The sequence below is a fragment of the Pseudophryne corroboree genome, chromosome 9 (assembly GCF_028390025.1).
Source record: "Pseudophryne corroboree isolate aPseCor3 chromosome 9, aPseCor3.hap2, whole genome shotgun sequence".
In the NCBI taxonomy this organism is placed as follows: domain Eukaryota; kingdom Metazoa; phylum Chordata; class Amphibia; order Anura; family Myobatrachidae; genus Pseudophryne; species Pseudophryne corroboree.
This window is the reverse complement of record NC_086452.1, coordinates 264,007,581-264,026,757: the sequence shown is the minus strand read 5'-3', so window position 1 is coordinate 264,026,757 and position 19,177 is coordinate 264,007,581. Positions and strand designations below refer to the sequence as shown.

At 44.7% G+C, this 19,177-nt stretch overlaps 1 protein-coding gene across 1 annotated transcript in view; it reads right to left on the bottom strand.

Annotated features, from left to right (window-relative positions):
• OLFML2B (olfactomedin like 2B) overlaps positions 1-19,177 on the bottom strand; it is a 296,438-nt gene that overhangs the window by 132,563 nt on the left and 144,698 nt on the right. The window contains exon 3 of the mRNA XM_063940271.1: positions 16,843-16,950. Within this exon, the coding sequence (XP_063796341.1) occupies positions 16,843-16,950 (108 nt within the window). The remainder of the gene's footprint in view (positions 1-16,842; positions 16,951-19,177) is intronic.

Below are 19,177 nucleotides of genomic sequence, written 5' to 3'. Positions count from 1 at the left end.
GGTGGAAGTCAGTAGCGGGGGGCGGGCAGCTGAGGATGGGCAGGGCTGCCAATGGTCAGGGGGTAACTACCTGTGGGGGGTTATAAAATGGGTCAGGGTGTAACTATGGGAGGAGAGGTATAAGGTGGGTCAGGGGATAACTATGTGCAGGGGTGTCAGGGGGTAACTATGGGTGGGAGGGGTATAGGAGACATTGGGGGTCCACAGGTCTCTAGCACCCAATATACTCATACTATAGGGTGCCTGTGACAGTGCATGCTGGGACTTGTAGTGCCACTGACTACACACCAGATGCTGTAACATAGCAACGTGTACCCCCTCGGGTGTCACATGGTGGGTGGCAGTGGTGCGGCACAAGCGCTAAGGAGACGTAGAGCTAATGGCAGTGAACCTGAAGATGAGAGCCTGGGAGAGGGGCAGCTGGGAGCAGCTATGCTGGCAGAGATGGTGTTTATGCAAGCCACTGCCCGGTGATGGGGCTGCAGTGTCAACGGGCAGATGGGCGTGCAACGGCAGGTGGTCAGTACTGTGTGGGGTGTCTGTAGAGATGCAGTGCTGCTCCTCCATTCCTCATTTCAGTGGCTGCTGCGAGAATACAGTGCGGTGCAACGTCATCGCACATAGCACTGGTTTATGGGAAAGCGGGAGGGTCATCGCTGACTGCACTGAGCTGCCTGTATGCAGGTAAATATACAATGGTGCCATGCAAGCAGGCAGGGCACTTGCGGGTCAACTGCGGCAGTGCCCTTATGGCCGCAGCGCCCCGGTCAATCGCCCTGCTTGCCCACAGCAAGAACTGCTCCTGACAGTATATATATATATATATATATATATATGTATATGCAGCAACTGGCGTTTTTTGTAAATGTTGCCTGACGCGGGCATTAAACGCCCAAAACGTTGCAAGTTCCATGATGTCTGCTGTGTTTCATTTATGTCAAGACCACTGAGTGCTCAGTATCGTTTGTTTTTATATATATATATATATATATATATATACGTGTGTGTGTGTGTGTGTGTGTGTGTGTGTGAATATATACTGTGTGTGTGTATATTATATATATATATATATATATATAGATATATATGTGAGTATATGTGTCAGTTTTCATATATATATATATATATATATATATTTATTTACATGGCAAGAGGCGGCACTCTCAGTACTTGTATAGACAGTATGTAGAAAGGAGACACAGAGATTTTCCCTCTAAGGGAAAGTCTCTAAGAGTGCTGCCTCTTGCCGTGTAAATATTGCTGGTTCCCATACAGTTAATTTGGTGGTGCAGAATTTTTTTTTAAAATGACAGGGGCGTGCTGGAGATGCTGTCGGTGGCCCAAAAAATTGCAGGCCACTTTCGGCATTCAGCCACCGCGTGATGAAGACTGGAGCGCCATCAAACACGCCTGAACCTGCCCTGCCATCACCTGAAGCAAGAGGTGGTGATGAGGAGGATTTCAACACTCTATATACTTCAGAGGATGGAGGAGCAGCAAAAGGCCATTCAAGCCTATACATCCACCTATGATATAGGCAAAGGAGGGGGAATGCACCTGACTCAAGCACAGTGGAGAATGATTTCCGTCTTGTGCAAGGTTCTCCAACCCTTTAAACTTGCCACACATGAAGTCAGTTCAGACACTGCCAGCTTGAGTCAGGTCATTCCCCTCATCAGGCTTTTGCAGAAGCAGCTGTAGAAATTGAAGGAGGAGCTAATACGGAGCGATTCTGCAAAGTATGTGGGACTTGTGGATGGAGCCCTTCATTCGCTTTGCCAGGATTCAAGGGTGGTCAATCTGTTGAAATCAGAGCACTACATTTTGGCCACCGTACTCGATCCTAGGTTTAAAGCCTACTTTGTATCTCTCTTTCCGGCAGACACAAGTCTGCAGAGGTGCAAAGACCTGCTGGTGAGTCAATTGTCAACTCAAGCAGAACATGACCCGTCAACAGCTCCTCCTTCAATTTCTCCCACCACTGGGGCTGCAAGGAAAGGATAAGATTTCCTAGCCCACCCGCTGGCGGTGATGCAGGGCAGTCAGGAGCGAAAGCTGACATCTGGTCCAGACTGAAGGACCTGCCAATGATTACTGACATGTCTACTGCCACTGCATATGATTCTGTCACCATTGAAAGAATGGTGGAGGATTATATGAGTGACAGCATCCAAGTAGGCATGTCAGACAGTCCGTATGTATACTGGCAGAAAAAAGAGGCAATTTGGATGCCCTTGCACAAACTGGCTTTATTTTACCCAAGTTGCCCCCCCTCCAGTGTGTACTCCGAAAGAGTGTTTAGTGCAGCCGGAAACCTTGTCAGCGATCGGCGTAGGAGGTTACTTCCACAAAATGTGGAGAAGATGATGTTCATCAAAATTAATTATAAATTCCTCCGGGAAGACCTTTACCAGCAATTGCCTCCAGAAAGTACACAGGGACCTGTGATGGTGGGTTCCAGTGGGGACAAATTAATACTCTGTGAGGAGGAGGCTGTACACAGTGAAAGGGGTGAGGAATCAGAGGATGAGGATGAGGTCGACATCTTGCCTCTGTAGAGCCAGTTTGTGCAAGGAGAGATTCATTGCTTCTTTTTTGGTGGGGACCCAAACAAACCAGTAATTTCAGCCACAGTCATGTGGCAGACCCTGTCGCTGAAATGATTGGTTTGTTAAAGTGTGCATGTCCTGTTTATACAACATAAGGGTGGGTGGGATGGCCCAAGGACATTTCCATCTTGCACCTCTTTTTCGTCTTATCATCATGTGCTGTTTGGGGACTATTTTTTTTAAAGTGCGATCCTGTCTGACACTTCCGTATATGTCCAGTGGTACTTCCATTTAATTCCAGTGATTTTGCCGTATAATTCCAGTGATTTTGCCGTTTAATTCCAGTGATATTGCCATTTAATTCCAGTGATTTTGCTGTATAATTCCAGTGATTTGGACATATAATTCCAGTGATTTGGACATATAATTCCGGTGATTTTGCACTATAATTCCAGTGATTTGGACGTATAATTCCAGTGATTTGGGCGTATAATTCCAGTGGGAATTGTTTGTGTCGCTTGGCTTAGTCATACAGCTACCTTATTGCACCTCTTCGAGGTGCTGTTTGGGGCCTAGTTTTTAAAAAGTGCCATCCTGTCTGACACTGCCATATGATTCCAGGGGTATTGCTGTATTAGTCCTGGGGTACTGCCAATTGCACAATTTTTGAAAAATGACATGGACGTGCAGGAGATGCTGTCAGTGGACCGAACAATTGCGGCCCACTTTCAACATTCAGCCACTGCGTGACACTACTAGATGGGCCAGGTGGTTGTGTCACTTAGCTTAGTCATACAGCAACCTCGGTGCACCTCTTATTCTACTTTGCATCATGTGCTGTTTGGGGCCTTTTTTTAAATATCTACCCTCCTGTCTGACACTGCAGTGCTACTCCCAGATGGGCCAATTGTTTGTGTCGCTTGGCTTAGTCATACAGCTACCTCATTGCACCTCTTCTACATATTTGCATGATGTGCTGTTTGGGGCCTTTTTTTATATCTGCCCTCCTGTCTGCCACTGCAGTGCCACTCCTAGATGGGCCAGGTGTTTGTGTTGTCCACTCGTGTTGCTTAGCTTAGTCATCCAGCAACCTCGGTGCAACCTTTTGGCCTAAAAACAGTATTGTGAGGTGTGAGGTATTCAGAATAGACTGGAAATGAGTCCAAATTAATGTTATTGAGGTTAATAATACCGTAGGAGCAAAATTACCCCCAAATTCTGTGATTTTAGCCATTTTTCAAAAATCATCCAGATCCAAAACAAAATCCAAAACACGAAAGGGTGGTTTTGCCAAAACTAAGCCAAAGCCAAAACACGAAAGTGGAATTAGAACCAAAACCAAAACACAAAACACAAAAAGTGCCAGCCGCACATCTCTATTCTAAATAAATTCAATGAATGGTTATTTGCTGTTATTAAGAAATAGTTTATACTAAGGATAATCTGTTTAGCAAAAGCTATACAAACTACATTATAGGCACCCCTGTAGATACTTTTGTTCTCTTCCTATTCCTTTAGGGTCCAAATCTGGCAGAGGACCATCTTTAGGGTATTTAGCAGCCGAACCTAGATCGATCTAAATTTTCATAAAACTGTACTAAGAATAGTTAAGAGCGCAGTATCGGTAACGAATACATATAAATATATATATATATATATATATATATATATATATATATTAGAGATGTGCAGCTGGCACTTTTCGTGTTTTGGTTCTAAATCCACTTTCGTGTTTTGGTTTTGGCTTGGTTTTGCCAAAACCACCCATTCGTGTTTTGGTTTTGGATCTGGATGATTTTTGGGAAAAAAACATAAAAACGGCTAAAATCACAGAATTTGGGGGTAATTTTGATCCTACGGTATTATTAACCTCAATAACATTCATTTACACTCATTTCCAGTCTATTCTGAACACCTCACAATATTGTTTTTAGGCCAAAAGGTTGCACCGAGGTGGCTGTATGACTAAGCTAAACGACACAGGTGTGCGGCACAAACACCTAGCCCATCTAGGAGTGGCACTGCAGTGGCAGACAGGAGGGCAGATATAAAAAAGGCCCCAAACAACACATGATGCAAAGAAGTAAAAGAGGTGCACTGAGGCTGCAGTGTGACTAAGCCAAGCGACACAAGTGTGCAGCACAAACATCTGGCCCATCTAAGAGTGGCACTGCAGTGTCAGACAGGATGGCACTTTTCAAAAACTAGGCCCCAAACAGCACCTCATGCATAGATGGAGAAGATGTGCAATGAGGTAGCTGTATAACTAATCCAAGCGACACAAACAATTGGTTCATCTAGGAGTCGCACTGCAGTGTCAGACAGGAGGGCAGATATAAAAAAAGGCCCCAAACAGCACCTCATGCAAAGGTGTAGAAGAGGTGCAATGAGGTAGCTGTATGACTAAGCCAAGCGACACAAACAATTCCCACTGGAATTATACGTCCAAATAACTGGAATTATACGTCCAAATCACTGGAATTAAATAGCAAAATCACTGGAATTATACTGCAAAATAATTGGAATTATACTGCAAAATCACTGGAATTATACGTCCAAATCACTGGAATTATACGTCCAAATCACTGGAATTATACCGCAAAATTACTGGAATTAAATGGCAAAATTGCTGGAAGTATACGTCAAAATCCCTGGAATTATACTGCAAAATCACTGGAATTATACTGCAAAATCATTGGAATTAAATGGCAAAATCACTGGAATTATATGTCCAAATCACTGACATTAAATGGCAAAATCACTGGAATTATATGTCCAAATCACTGGAATTAAATGGCAAAATCACTGGAATTATACGTCCAAATCACTGGAATTAAATGGCAAAATCACTGGAATTATACTGCAAAATCACTGGAATTATACATCCAAATCACTGGAATAAAATGGAGGTTGAGGGCTTCCATCGTCATGTGAAGCTGAACCACTAGTCATGAACGTAGGCAAGGACCTTAGTCGTTCCTTGCCACTCCGTATCGTAAATGACATATTGGCAAGTTTACGTTTCTCCTCAGACCATTTAAATTTATTTTTTTGGGGTCTTTTTACTGAACTTTTGCTTTTTGGATTTTACATGCCCTCTACTATCACATTGGGCATCGGCCTTGGCAGATGACGATAGCATTTCATTGTCAATGTCATGGCTAGTGGCAGCAGCTTCAGCACTAGGAGGAAGTGGTTCTTGATCTTTCCCTATTTTCTCCTCCAAATTTTTGTTTTCCATTATTTTTCTGGAGTTAAATAACACAATATGCGGCACAGGAGCACTGGACATATGGGAGCAGAGGATACCACTGTGACTGCCTGGTCACTGGAATGACTGATGGCTGATGCACAGGACACTACCACTGGTCTGATGCAGGACAACACAGCAATACTGTAAGGAACTTGTTGTTATTATTATTATTATTATTATTATACAGCAGCACTGGACATATGGAAGCAGAGTATACCACTGTGACTGCTGGTCACTGGAATGACTGATGGCTGATGCACAGGACACTACCACTGGTCTGATGCAGGACAACACTGCAACACTGTAAGGGACTTGTTGCTATTATTATTATTATTATTGTTATAATAATACGGCAGCACTGGACATATGGCAGCAGGGTATACCACTGTGACTGCCTGGTCACTGGAATGACTGATGGCTGATGCACAGGACACTACCACTGGACTGATGCAGCACAATACACCACCACTGAACTGATGCAGCACAACACAGCAGCAATGGACATATGGCAGCAAGAGGACACAACCACTGTGACTGCCTGGTCACTGGAATGACTGATGACTGATGCACAGGACACTGCCACTGGACTGATGCAGTACAATGCACCTCCACCTAACTGATGCAGCACAACACAGCAGCAATGGACATATGGCAGCAAGAGGACACAACCACTGTGACTGGACAAATACAGCACAAGACACGGACACTGAGAGAACGGAGACACGTCCTCTCTCTACACTCCAATGCCGGAGTGAAAATGGCGGGGACGCGCGGCTCCTTATATGGAATCCAAACCCCGCGAGAATCCGACAGCGGGATGATGACATTTTGCCTCGTTCTGGTTTCCGAGTCAGGCAGGAAAACCTGAGCCTGACTCGGATCCGGGCTCGAATGGTGAAGTCCGGTACGGTTCGGTTCTCTGAGAACCGGACCCGCTCATCCCTAATATATATATACATATAAAAGCTATGTAACACCAAGATGGCTGCATCACCTTTTGCATGCTCCTGATCATCTCCATAAAACAGCTGAAATTCACCACAACTGACCCATAAATCATCGTAAATATCCAAGGACTTACCTTTAACTTGTTCTACTCTACGCGGACATCTGATCAAAACCAACGGATTGCATTCCTGCGCTGAGATACACACTAGATTGAAACCTCTGCAACTCTCCACTTAGAAGTCCTTCAGTTTGGAATCTACTGTGCTCTGCATTGGACATCCCAGACAAGGTACTGTGAACTACAACCTATATTTGGCTCCATCCAGCCCCTCACTTAGACATCATTCACCTCTGTTCTCTGAGCAAAAAATAACTGACTTCTTGCATTAATCAACTAATATACAGTATATTCAGGCTCTGAATCACTGAAGGGTCACTGCTCACTTCAATTTGCAAGAGCCATTCCAAAGGACACATGTTATCACTACCCCCCACAAGAAATTTACTTCAAAGGCCTCTCACACTTAGATCTTTCACACCTACACAACAGGAATTGGATTCTAACACCTCTCCACAAGGCTGCTTTTGACTAAATCAGCAACAGAAAAAGCAGTTATTTTATTTACAGTATCACTTGTTTCAAATATACCCATTGTATTAAGGAGCAGGAATAGGTTACAGCAACAACGATTATAGCGATTACAATCTAAGATGGCGCCGCAGATGGCTGCCTCGGAGCTACGCAGCTCAGCCAAAATACCTGTTTCCCCTTGTTTTCCCTTGCCCTTGTCTACCCCACCGGTGACCAAATACAGCAGGGAAGCCCTCCTTAGTTGGAGCGCTCCCGAGGTGCTTACCACACGTTCGGGCCCGTCGGCGGGCAGATCAGCGGCCCTTGCAGCCCTCGCTGCCCTTGCTGCCCTGTGTGGCAAGGATTCAGACGTTGTGGACACCGAAGTGGATGACCAAGCAGCCGCGTTCCCCCGCAGCCCAGGTGGCGACTGGCGGATGGATCACCGGCCCCGGAAAGAGAATGACGGAGGCCCTCATGTCGGCCCTAGTAGAAGGACCTGGACTCAGAGGAGAGGCTGTCGCGCAGGCGCCCTAGTGAGGTGGCGGCGGCGAGGGCACCGGTCTGCACTACCCGCAATCCTGCTTTCGAATGTGCGCTCACTGGCAAAAAAGTTCGACGAATTGTCCCTCCTTCTGGGCAGCGCAGGGTCAGGCATTACAGGGTCATCTATCCTCTGCTTTACGGAGACGTGGCTGGACGACCATATTGCGGATAACCCGATGTCTCTGCCGGGCTTCAGTCTCTTCAGGGCCGATCGCTCCAAGGTTCTCTCAGGAAAAACGAAGGGTGGTGGCATCTGCTTCTACATCAACGACGGATGGTGCACCAATGTCACGATCATAGGCAAATCATGCAGCCCTCACCTGGAGATGCTGAGTATCAACTGCAACCCCTTCTATTCCCCCCGGGAATTTGCCTCAATTGTCCTTATGGGAGTGTACATACCCCCCTCGCCTGCGCGAACGAAGCCCTGCACCACCTGGCCATATGTATATCCGACATAGAACAAAAACACCCAGACTCTCTGCTTATAGTACTGGGTGACTTCAACAGAACTAACCTGAGCAAGGAGCTACCTAAGTACAAACAACAAGTCACGTGTCCCACTAGGGAAGGGCGCACCCTTGATCACTGCTACACTACCCTCAAGTCTGCCTTCCGGTCTATCCCGCGTGCTGCACTCGGCCTATCTGACCACTGCCTCGTCCACCTACTCCCTACCTATACACAGAAGCTGAGAGCAGTTAAGCCTGTCGTTAAGACTGTCAAGAAATGGACCAATGAGGCCAAGATGAAGCTCCAGGCCTGCTTTGACTGCACGGAATGGGGGGTCTTTGAAGCCTCGGCAACCGACCTGAATGACTTGACAGACACTGTCACATCCTACATCAGCTACTGTGAGGACATGTGTGTACCTACCAAGACTTACCGCATTTACAACAACAACAAGCCCTGGTTCAATGCCCAGCTCAGGCAACTTCGTCGAGCCAAAGAGGAGGCCTATAGCAGCGGTGACAGAGCACTATACAACCGTACTAGGAACTCTCTGACTAAAGGAATTAGGCTAGCAAAAAAGCGGTTCTCGGACAAGCTGACAAACGATCTCTCCACCAATGACCCCGTATCTGTATGGAAAGGGATGCAATCCATAACCAACTATAGGAAAACATCAAAGTCCACCGCCATGCACCAAGACCTTGCAGATGAACTGAACCACTTTTATTGCAGGTTCGCAAAAGAAGTCCCCTGCAACCCAAACAATCACCTCTACGATGCCCCGAACACCGACGGCCAACCCCAGGCACTGCAAGTCACCCAAGAAGAGGTGGAGACATTGTTCAAAAGGACCAAAACCAGGAAAGCTCCGGGTCCTGATGGAGTGTCACCATCTGCCCTAAGAGCATGTGCGGGTCAGCTCGCCCCCATATTCACCAAGATCTTCAATAAATCGCTGGAGCTACAGAAAGTCCCTTCCTGCCTCAAAAGGTCTAGTATAGTCCCGGTCCCCAAGAAACCCACTATCACGAACCTGAACGACTACAGGCCGATAGCACTGACGTCTGTGGTCATGAAAACGTTCGAGCGTCTGGTTTTGAATCACATGAAAACTATGACTGGCCCCCAACTGGACCCCCTGCAGTTCGCCTATCGCTCGAATCGGTGTGTCGAGGATGCAGTCAACCTGGGCCTGCACTACATTCTACAGCACCTAGACATTCCCGGTACCTACGCGAGGGTCCTGTTTGTCGATTTCAGCTCGGCCTTCAATACAATCGTCCCCAGCATCCTCCACCCCAAATTACTTCGCCTAGGGGTCCCAGAAGCTACCTGTTCCTGGATAATAGACTTCCTGACAGATAGGACACAGGTGGTGAAAGCGGGGGAATTCACCTCTCAAGCGCGGTCCATCAGTACAGGGGCCCCTCAGGGCTGTGTCCTCTCACCCCTGCTCTTCTCCCTGTACACAAATGACTGTACCTCAGAGGCGCAATCAGTAAGGATCATCAAATTCGCCGATGACACCACCGTCATCGGCCTCATCAAGGATGGGGACGAATCGGCCTATAGACGGGAAGTAGACCGGCTGGCCCAGTGGTGCATCCACAACAACCTTGACCTCAACCCCCTCAAAACTGTCGAGATGATAGTGGACTTCAGGAAGAAGTCATCTAGTGCACCTCCGCTAACGATTGCTGACAGTGTGGTATCGCTAGTGGACTCCTTCAAGTTTCTAGGGACCACAATCTCCAGGGACCTTAAATGGGGGTCCAACACTGACGCCACTGTTGGGAAAGCGAAGCAGAGGTTGTTCTTCCTCAGGCAACTAAGGAAGTTCAACATCCCATAGAAGCTCCTGCTCCTCTTCTACTCCGCGACTGTGGAGTCGGTACTGTGCTCCTCGATACTCGTATGGTACAGCTCCGCCAGCGCGAGGGACATATGCAGGCTCCAAAAGGTGGTCAGAACCGCAGAGAAGATCATCGGGGCCGACCTTCCCTCAGTCCAGGACCTGTACTTGTCCAGAGCTAAAAAGCGGGCAATGAAGATAGTAAAAGACCAGCTACACCCCGGCCACAGCATGTTTAACTTGCTTCCTTCAGGCAGGCGTTACAGGGCTGTCCCCGCCAGATCCACCAGAAGCCTCAAAAGTTTCTTTCCCCAAGCTGTCCGCCTGCTGAACTCCTGACCATTGACTGACTAGACGTACATGTAACTCACTTGTGTCCCTACGGTATACCTATCTGTGTAACTTTACTTGCCCCCCCCCCCCCCCCCACACACACACACACACACACACACCTGCTTACCTGTTACCTACTTGGCTGTTGTATAGCAAACCGAAGACAAATTCCTAGTATACGTAAGTATACCTGGCCAATAAAGCTGATTCTGATTCTGATTCTGATATATATATATATATATATATATATATATACATACTGTTTTCTTAGTCTTGGGGATCCGGGTTCAGGAGCTGGAGCAATACAACAACAAATATATAAAACCACATCCCAGGCATGTGGAGCTGGAGCAGTGACTGGCTGATGGAAGGCTCCTGGTTTGGGCATGGTAGAGACCAGCTGCTAGTGTCTACCAAAAGGGTAGAGTCCCAGCTTTTAGATGATAACCTCAGAAAAATTCTAAGTCAGAAAGAATCGAGAATATCTTGCCGGGAAGAGCAATTAAGAGGCTCAGATGGGGACTGCTGCTTTGAAGTTCTATATCTCTGGTTCTGGGCCAATTTTTAAAAATCTGGTACCCGTGGAAACTATCAGTCCAGGGCCCTTCACATCCTGAGGCTCTTGGGCAACTGCCCATTAAGCCCAATGGAAAAGATGGCCCTGCTTTCAGTATCTCTTTGGAATTTTTCCTTGGCTCATTTTCTGCCAATCCACATATTTATAATCTTTTCCAATGGGTACCAAAGAAATCTGACCAGACTATTTTATAATACCTTTGAAGAATAAGCAAAAATGTTCCTCTTTTCACAGTTAATCTGCTTTATTTTCCTATAAATTAATTGTCTTTTCTTATTCTAATAAATACAGTTGCTGGAACTATTATGCACAGTTTTGTCTTCAGAGCTGTAACTAGACATTTTCGTTCCCTGTGCTAGAGAGAGCATCGGCGCCCCACTCTACTGTTTTTTTTAACTAGGAACATTGGGCCTAATTCAGACCTGATCGCAGCAGCAAATTTGTTAGCTAATGGGCAAAACCATGTGCACTGCAGGGGGGCAGATATAACATGTGCAGAGAGAATTTGATTAGGTGGGGTGTGTTCAAACTGAAATCTCACTTGCAGTGTAAAAATAAAGCAGCCATTATTTACCTTGCACAGAACAATATAACTCACCCAGATCTAACTCTGCAAATGTTATATCTCCCACACCTGCAGTGCACAGGGTTTTGCCCATTAAGTAACAAATTTGCTGCTGCGATCAGGTCTGAATTAGGGCCATTAGCCCTAAGGCATGTGCCCAAAAGGGTTGTTTGCTAGTAGGGTAGGGTTGTGGCCTTTCAGCACACCTACAAAAGAATATTCTATAGCTGAGAAAAACAAAATGACATAGCAAAAGAGTAATGTGTTAGCCAGACATAAGCACATACTACATAAAGTGAATGTACTGTATACTTACTGCTTTTATGCAGGACTGTGTTAGCTGACACCTACTATATATACTGTACCCAGGAGCATAAAACTGCCTTGGATAAAAATAAAAAGTGGCATAACATAAGTAGGATCAAATTAAAATGTAGATAGGGCCAACACAAAAGTTGTTGGGGCTACATTACCAATATCTTTAGCCATATTAGTGGAAGACAAGGGCAATGCAACACACAATAGTAGACTTACTGTAGTCACAAAAACAGCAGTCATTTTAGGGACGTATATATGAAGGGTGTGCAATAAGTTTATGGATGCACAATAATTATTATATTTACACGCAAAGTAAACATTATATTTTCGGAAAGTATTCGCCAGAAGAGTTGCGCTCAAACCACATGGTGAAGCAGCTAGTCCAGTCGAAGCATGCATGTCTTGTACATGCTGGATGAAGATCTCCATTTTAGCTTCTAGTTAAGAATCCTATGCATCTTGTGCTTGATTTGTGGGAACATGAAGAAGTCGCAGGGGGCCAGGTCTGGACTGTACAGCAGATGACCAAGCTCCTGGATGCATTTATGGGTGAGAAAATCCATCAATTTCTTGGACTTGTGGACAGGTGCATTATCATAATGAGAAGGACACCATGAGCATGAGTTCTTGAACGGTGCCTGGAAATGGCTTTCAGTACTTGCAGTAGGCATTGGTTGGTGTATCAGTCCCCACTGATGGTGTTTTGCTTTACGAGTTGTAGCTAGTCTTGGCCACAAAAACAGTCACCATCTGCTTGGCCATGCTGAGCTCACGTCGGTATTTCTGTGGTGGCGTACCTCAAACTGGGGTCCACTGGGCCAACTATTGTTTATGTTAGGGTCTAAACTGTAGATCCAGGATTAATCACTACTGATGATCTTCCAGACAGAACTTCAGCGACCCATAAAAAGAGAAGAGTTTGAACTGCCCAGCATGTTGGGGCACCAAGTCTCCCAAGCCTTTTTCTGCTCTCAAGTCAGCTAATGGGGCACCCAGCATGCAGAAACCTAGCTCAGGCCAAGCTTTTCGTGGAGCATCAAGCATATGGATCCCTAACTGAGCCATGATCACCCTGTTGTCCACCTCATCTGTAGACCGCATGGCAGAAACATTGTCTTTGGTGATGGCAGACAGAGCGAACTCTCATATTCCATTGACCGTATCCAATGCTGACATTATAAAAAAACACTCAAACACAGTGGTTCAGGGTGGTGTTTTCTCCCCAAAAGCATCTCTCAGTCAGTCAAAACTGTGCTTCTATCGCAGACCACTCTTGTTGTCGTAGAAGATCATGACTTTTCAGGGCCCTCTGTTCATGAACATGCCAACTTCTTTAGTGTGCAGTTCTGCTTATATAGGACTCTGAGCCTCTTTAAATTCCATGATGACATTAGCCAGAGTTGACAGGCTCAAAACTTATTGGTAAATAGTGACATTGAATAACTCTTCCATATCTAAGTCAAATAAGCATAATTTAGCATCTGCAGGTGGCAAAGCTGGAAAGGTGGCTTGAATGTCTGACCAAACCAGCAGCCAAAACTTGTGATCCCTAGGACAATCCCAGAGCAAATGCTAAAACACTTAGGGCAGTTTGTGGGATCAACTAACGTTAATATGTGCAAGGACAGCAGGTGTATGATCTACGCAATATAAAGTAATGGATTTGCTGAAATCGAACACATGGTGAAGTTTAATAAATCAATCCCAGATACTGGGCCCAATGTTATCTTCAGATGAAACCCCAAACTCATCTCCCACTTATTCCTATGGGTGTGAAGGGCAGTCGGCAAATAACGGGAATAACATTACTATATACAGTAGATAAAAATGACTCTCCTAGGAGGTAATTTGAGAAGCGAGAGCTTAAGAGGAGAAGGGGACACCGATAGAGAGCCATTTCCAAACTGGGCATGCACAGCATGGCAGAGTTGGAGATATTAATAGAAAGCCATAAGAGGAGGCTAAACTCCAATCACAGGTATTCAAAGGAGTGGAAGGTACCATTATCAAACAAGTCACCAACTGTGCAGATACCATAGGAGAGCAAATAGCTCTCTGATCCAAGCCTCACCCTCCAAAAAATCCTGGGTAAAACTCCTGACGAGTCTTGATGTAGTAAAAGAGATTAACCACCAGACAAACAGTTAGAAAGTAGATGAGTATATGGTTTATAAATATTACTGCATCAATGGTTATAACACTAAAATAAGCAGCAGGGTGACAGAAACCAAGGGTTAGGTGCTGTTGTAGGGAATATGAAGCAGATCATAGTATAAGTAAGGGAAGGCAAAGCACATGATGGGAGAGGGCTCTTCTATTCTAAAGGAGAGGGTTAGATGATGGGTGACACAGACAGACAGTGATCATGGAGCAGAGGGTTAAGATTAGAGATGGCTGGGTTTGATGAAGAAGTGGATCTTGAGAACCCGTTTGAAGTTTTGTAGAGAGGTGAAGAGGTGAAGAGTCTAAAAGTGAGAGGGAGAAAATTCCCAAGGTAGGGAGCAGAACATGCTAAATCTGGGAGGCGGGATTGTCAGGAAGTAATCAGTTGGTAGGAGAGGTGACATTCATTTGTGGAGTGAAGAGGGCGGGCAGGAGTTAAAGGGAGATGAGGTCAGTACAGTAAATGGGAGAAGAATGGGTGAAGGCTTTGTAAGTGACTGTGAAAAGTTTGAATTGGGTTCAGAAGGGGAAGGGTAGCAAATGTAGGACTTGTTGGAGAGGTGAGGCAAACGGAGTATATTTGGAGAGGAAGATGAGCCGAGTAGCAGCATTGAGGACAGATTGGAGTGGAGAGAGGTGGCAGTCAGGGATGTCAGATGGAAGTTTACAGTACTCCAATCTGGAGATGATCAGTAAGTGGATGAGTGTCTTAGTAGCATCCAGGATGAGAAAGGGTTTGTTCCTGGAAATATTTTGGAGATGCAAACAGCAGGACTGTGAGAGGTCTGAATGTGTGGTTTGAATGAGATGGAGGAGTCAATGGGATAACTCGAAGCAAGCATACATTTTAAGTTTAAGAAAGCACTGGGACAACCAGGAAGAGATAGCATAGAGACAGTTAGAGATATGAGTGAGGAGAGAGGGAGAGAGGTCAGGGGAGGAAAGGTAGATCTGAGTATCATCTGTAAAGAGATTATGTGGGAGTTCAAAAGGGCTGATGAGCTCACCTAAAGAGGACATATAGGGGGGAATTCAAATGTTTGAAAAGTCGGTTGGGTGTCTGTTTTTTCCTGTCTATTAGATAGAAAAAGACAGACACCCAACTGACTTTTCAAACAATTGAATACCCCTCATAGAGTGAGAATAGGAGTGGTCCAAGGACAGATCCTCAGGGGACACCAACTTTTAGTGGAAGTGGATGGAAGTGGAGTCATGAGAGGAGACAAAAAGGAACAGCCAGAGAGGTAAGAGTACAGCCAGGAGAGGGCAGTATCATTGCCTACCCCCAGGGGTAGGCTGGGAAATAAAGGGAAGTAGTACTGAGGGTCTGGTGGGATATGATGTAATGATGTACAACGATAATTTTAGATGTTAAGTAAGTGGCAAAGTCGAGGACAGAGAGTGAAGAGGGGTGGTGAGGAGGGGATGGAAAGAGGAGAGATTTAAAAGTGGTGAGGAGACCCCGGGGGTTTGAGGACTGGGAGAATATTAGGTTCTTGAAATATGTCTGTTTCGAGAGGGAAAGGGCAGCACTGTAGGATGAGAGCATAAATTTGAGCATAAGTTTGTAAAGGTCTGCCTTAGAGCGTGATTTCCTCCACTGAAATAAAAAAATCTTCACATGCAAAAAAGTAACACATACAGTAATAGGAAAAAAGTTCCCTTACCATAAGATTCAACTATAAATAAGGATTAGTATTTTAGGAGAACACAGAACATTTGATCTCAATGAAAGGAGTCTTTCTAAGGTAGCAGGAGTTTGGACTGTTATGTGACATGTATGCTATCTTTCCACCTCACTGCAGACCTTTTCACATTTTCTCCAGAGAGTAGACAGTAAGTATGACCCTTGAAGTGTTATGGACTATCTAGGTACACCAGTGCTAAACTTGGGCCCACTATGTGGAGCCATTTTCAGTTTAAAAAATTCTCTCACAGCAATGCAGTTCTTTGTGCATGATGGACACATGTTCTCTTTAGAAACATATATACCACTATGGGGGTCATTCCGAGTTGTTCGCTCGCAAGCTGCTTTTAGCAGCTTTGCACACGCTAAGCCGCCGCCTACTGGGAGTGAATCTTAGCTTATCAAAATTGCGATCGAAAGATTAGCAGAATTGCGAATAGACACTTCTTAGCAGTTTCTGAGTAGCTCCAGACTTACTCGGCATCTGCGATCAGTTCAGTGCTTGTCGTTCCTGGTTTGACGTCACAAACACACCCAGCGTTCGCGCAGACACTCCTCCGTTTCTCCAGCCACTCCCGCGTTTTTCCCAGAAACGGTAGCGTTTTTTCGCACACACCCATAAAACGGCCAGTTTCCGCCCAGAAACACCCACTTCCTGTCAATCACATTACGATCACCAGAACGAAGAAAAGACCTCGTAATGCCGTGAGTAAAATTCATAACTGCATAGCAAATTTACTTGGCGCAGACGCACTGCGAACATTGTGCATGCGCATTAGCGACTAATCGCTCCGTTGCGAGAAAAAAATAACGAGCGAACAACTCGGAATGACCCCCTATGTGTTTACAACTTTCATTATAGATACATTTATAACTTTACAGGTTTGTAATCTTAAAAAAGAACATTTATGCAAGTTTTTGCAAAAAAGAGTTTTAATTATTATACTTAAGAAATGCAGTTAATCAAACAATGTTTTCAAGTATACACAATTAAGTAATGTGTAACTATTAACAAGCAAAGTCTTACCTTTTCAAGCTTCTCAACCCGGCCAACAATTTTTGTAGTAACAGTATGTAGCTTTAGAAGATCTAGTCCATAGAAGGCTCCTTCCAGCATTTCTATAATGGTTGATAGCTGCAGGCAAAGAACATACAGTGAGATTACAATCCTCTATAACATAACACATACAGTATACTTATCTAGGCATTCCACCAATCATCCATACCAGCATCACGGCACACTAATCAGAATATTCACTTATAGATTTCCAGTATGTTTATGCAAACCTGAGACAAAGAAATATGCAAATGTATGACATTCATTATATGAGTGTAGTGTATATTAAGAATAATACATACATCACGTTAAAGTCATGAAAAGGAATTTTTGCATTCATATCTCAAATTAAATTAAGTTGAATTAGAAAATCATTATTATAAAATTAGTGTTTTCCTTTTTAAACGTAATACTGTATCTAATCTGCAGCATTATACTGTAAGTGCCCATACACTGGGATATCTGGCTACTCAACCCCAGCAAATGCATCTGGATCTAAATCCAAACTGACCATGCATGCATTTATCCAAGTCAGAGAGTAGAAAATGAATATACACAGCCGCATACACAGCAAGCTGCCATACACTGCCTGTTATTCTGTTACCTTTCTATCATAATCAGCAATAACATTTAGCAATTTGGGGCTAGCCTTCACTCCACACATGCAAAGCAAAGCAATCTGTGTCTTCACATTCTGCTGTTAAAGTTTCATAATATGAAATTACATTACACAACTTACACTGTAATTTAAGAATGGGCTTGCAAAGTTGTATCAAGCGACGATTATAAAGAGAAGTCTGTCAAACAAGATGCAGCAGCTATTTCAATAGGTAGATGACAAACATTCCTGAAACGGGATACGGTTAGCTGACCGGCGCTCGGGATCCTGGCGGTCAGCATGCCGATGCCGGTATCCCGAATGCTAGAAATGCTGGCACACGGAATGTCGACCAACAGGCTCTATTCCCACTCGTGGGTGTCCACGACACCCATATAGTGGGAATAGAAACTGTGGTGAGCGCAGCAAGCCACTGAGGCTGCTGCATGGCTAGCGCAGTGAGCCCGCAAGAGGTTTACTTGCGCTTGTGTCCCCCACCAGCATTCGGTATGCTGACCGCCGGGATCCCAGCAGCCGGTAACGCAGCCACAACCCTTTGAAACAACTTAATTTAAGGCACAACTCCTTCATCTAACTCATCCCTAAGAGTAGACAAAAATATTGTACAGGAAAGAATCATTTCTCCCAGCCTAAGAGAAACCAATAAACAATACTACACAGTGACTTTGGGGCTATACATATAAACTTACAATCACCAAAGTTCCCACATCAAGAAATTGAAATGAAAACCATTGATAGAAACATAGAATTTGACGGCAGATAAAAACCACTTGGCCCATCTAGTCTGTCCCTTTTTTATCCTTTAGGTAATCTCAACCCTTTTTGAACCTTAATAATTTGTAAGGATATACATATGCCTATCCCAAGCATGTTTAAATTTCTCTACCGTCTTAGCCTCTACCACCTCTGATGGGAGGCTATTCCACTTAACCACTACCCTTTCTTAAATTTCCCCTGAACCTGCCTTCTTCCAGTTTCAGTGTATGTCCTCGAGTTCTAATACTTCTCTTCCTTTGAAGAATGTTTCCCTCCTGAACTTTGTTAAGACCTTTGGTATATTTGAAAGTTTCTATCATGTCCCCCCTTTCCCTTCTCTCATGCAAACTATACATGTTAAGATCTTTTAGCCTTTCCGGGTAAGTTTTGTGATATAGGCCATGCACCATTTTAGTTGCCCTTCTTTGTACACTCTCTAATGTATTTATATCCTTCTGGAGATAGGGTCTCCAGAACTGGACACAGTATTCCAGATGGGGCTGTACCAATGACCTATACAGTGGCATTATTACTTCTTTTTTCCTGCTACTGATTCCTCTCCCTATGCAACCAAGCATCTGACTTGCCTTTCTCATTGCTTTGTTGCATTGCTTTCCTGCCTTTAAGTCACTTGAAATAGTGACTCCTAAATCCCTTTCCTCCTCAGTAGTTTCCATTATAGCACCCTTGATACTATATTTAGCCTTTGGGTTTTTGAGACCCAAGTGCATGATTTTGCATTTTTTAGCATTAAACTGTTGTTGCCATGTTCTTGACCATTTCTCAAGCCTACCTAAGTCATCAATCATTTGTTTTACCCCTCCCGGTGTGTCTACCGTGTTGCATATCTTTGTATCATCTGCAAAAAGGCATACTTTCCCTTCTATACCATTTGCAATGTCACCAACAAAGACATTAAAGAGAACTGGT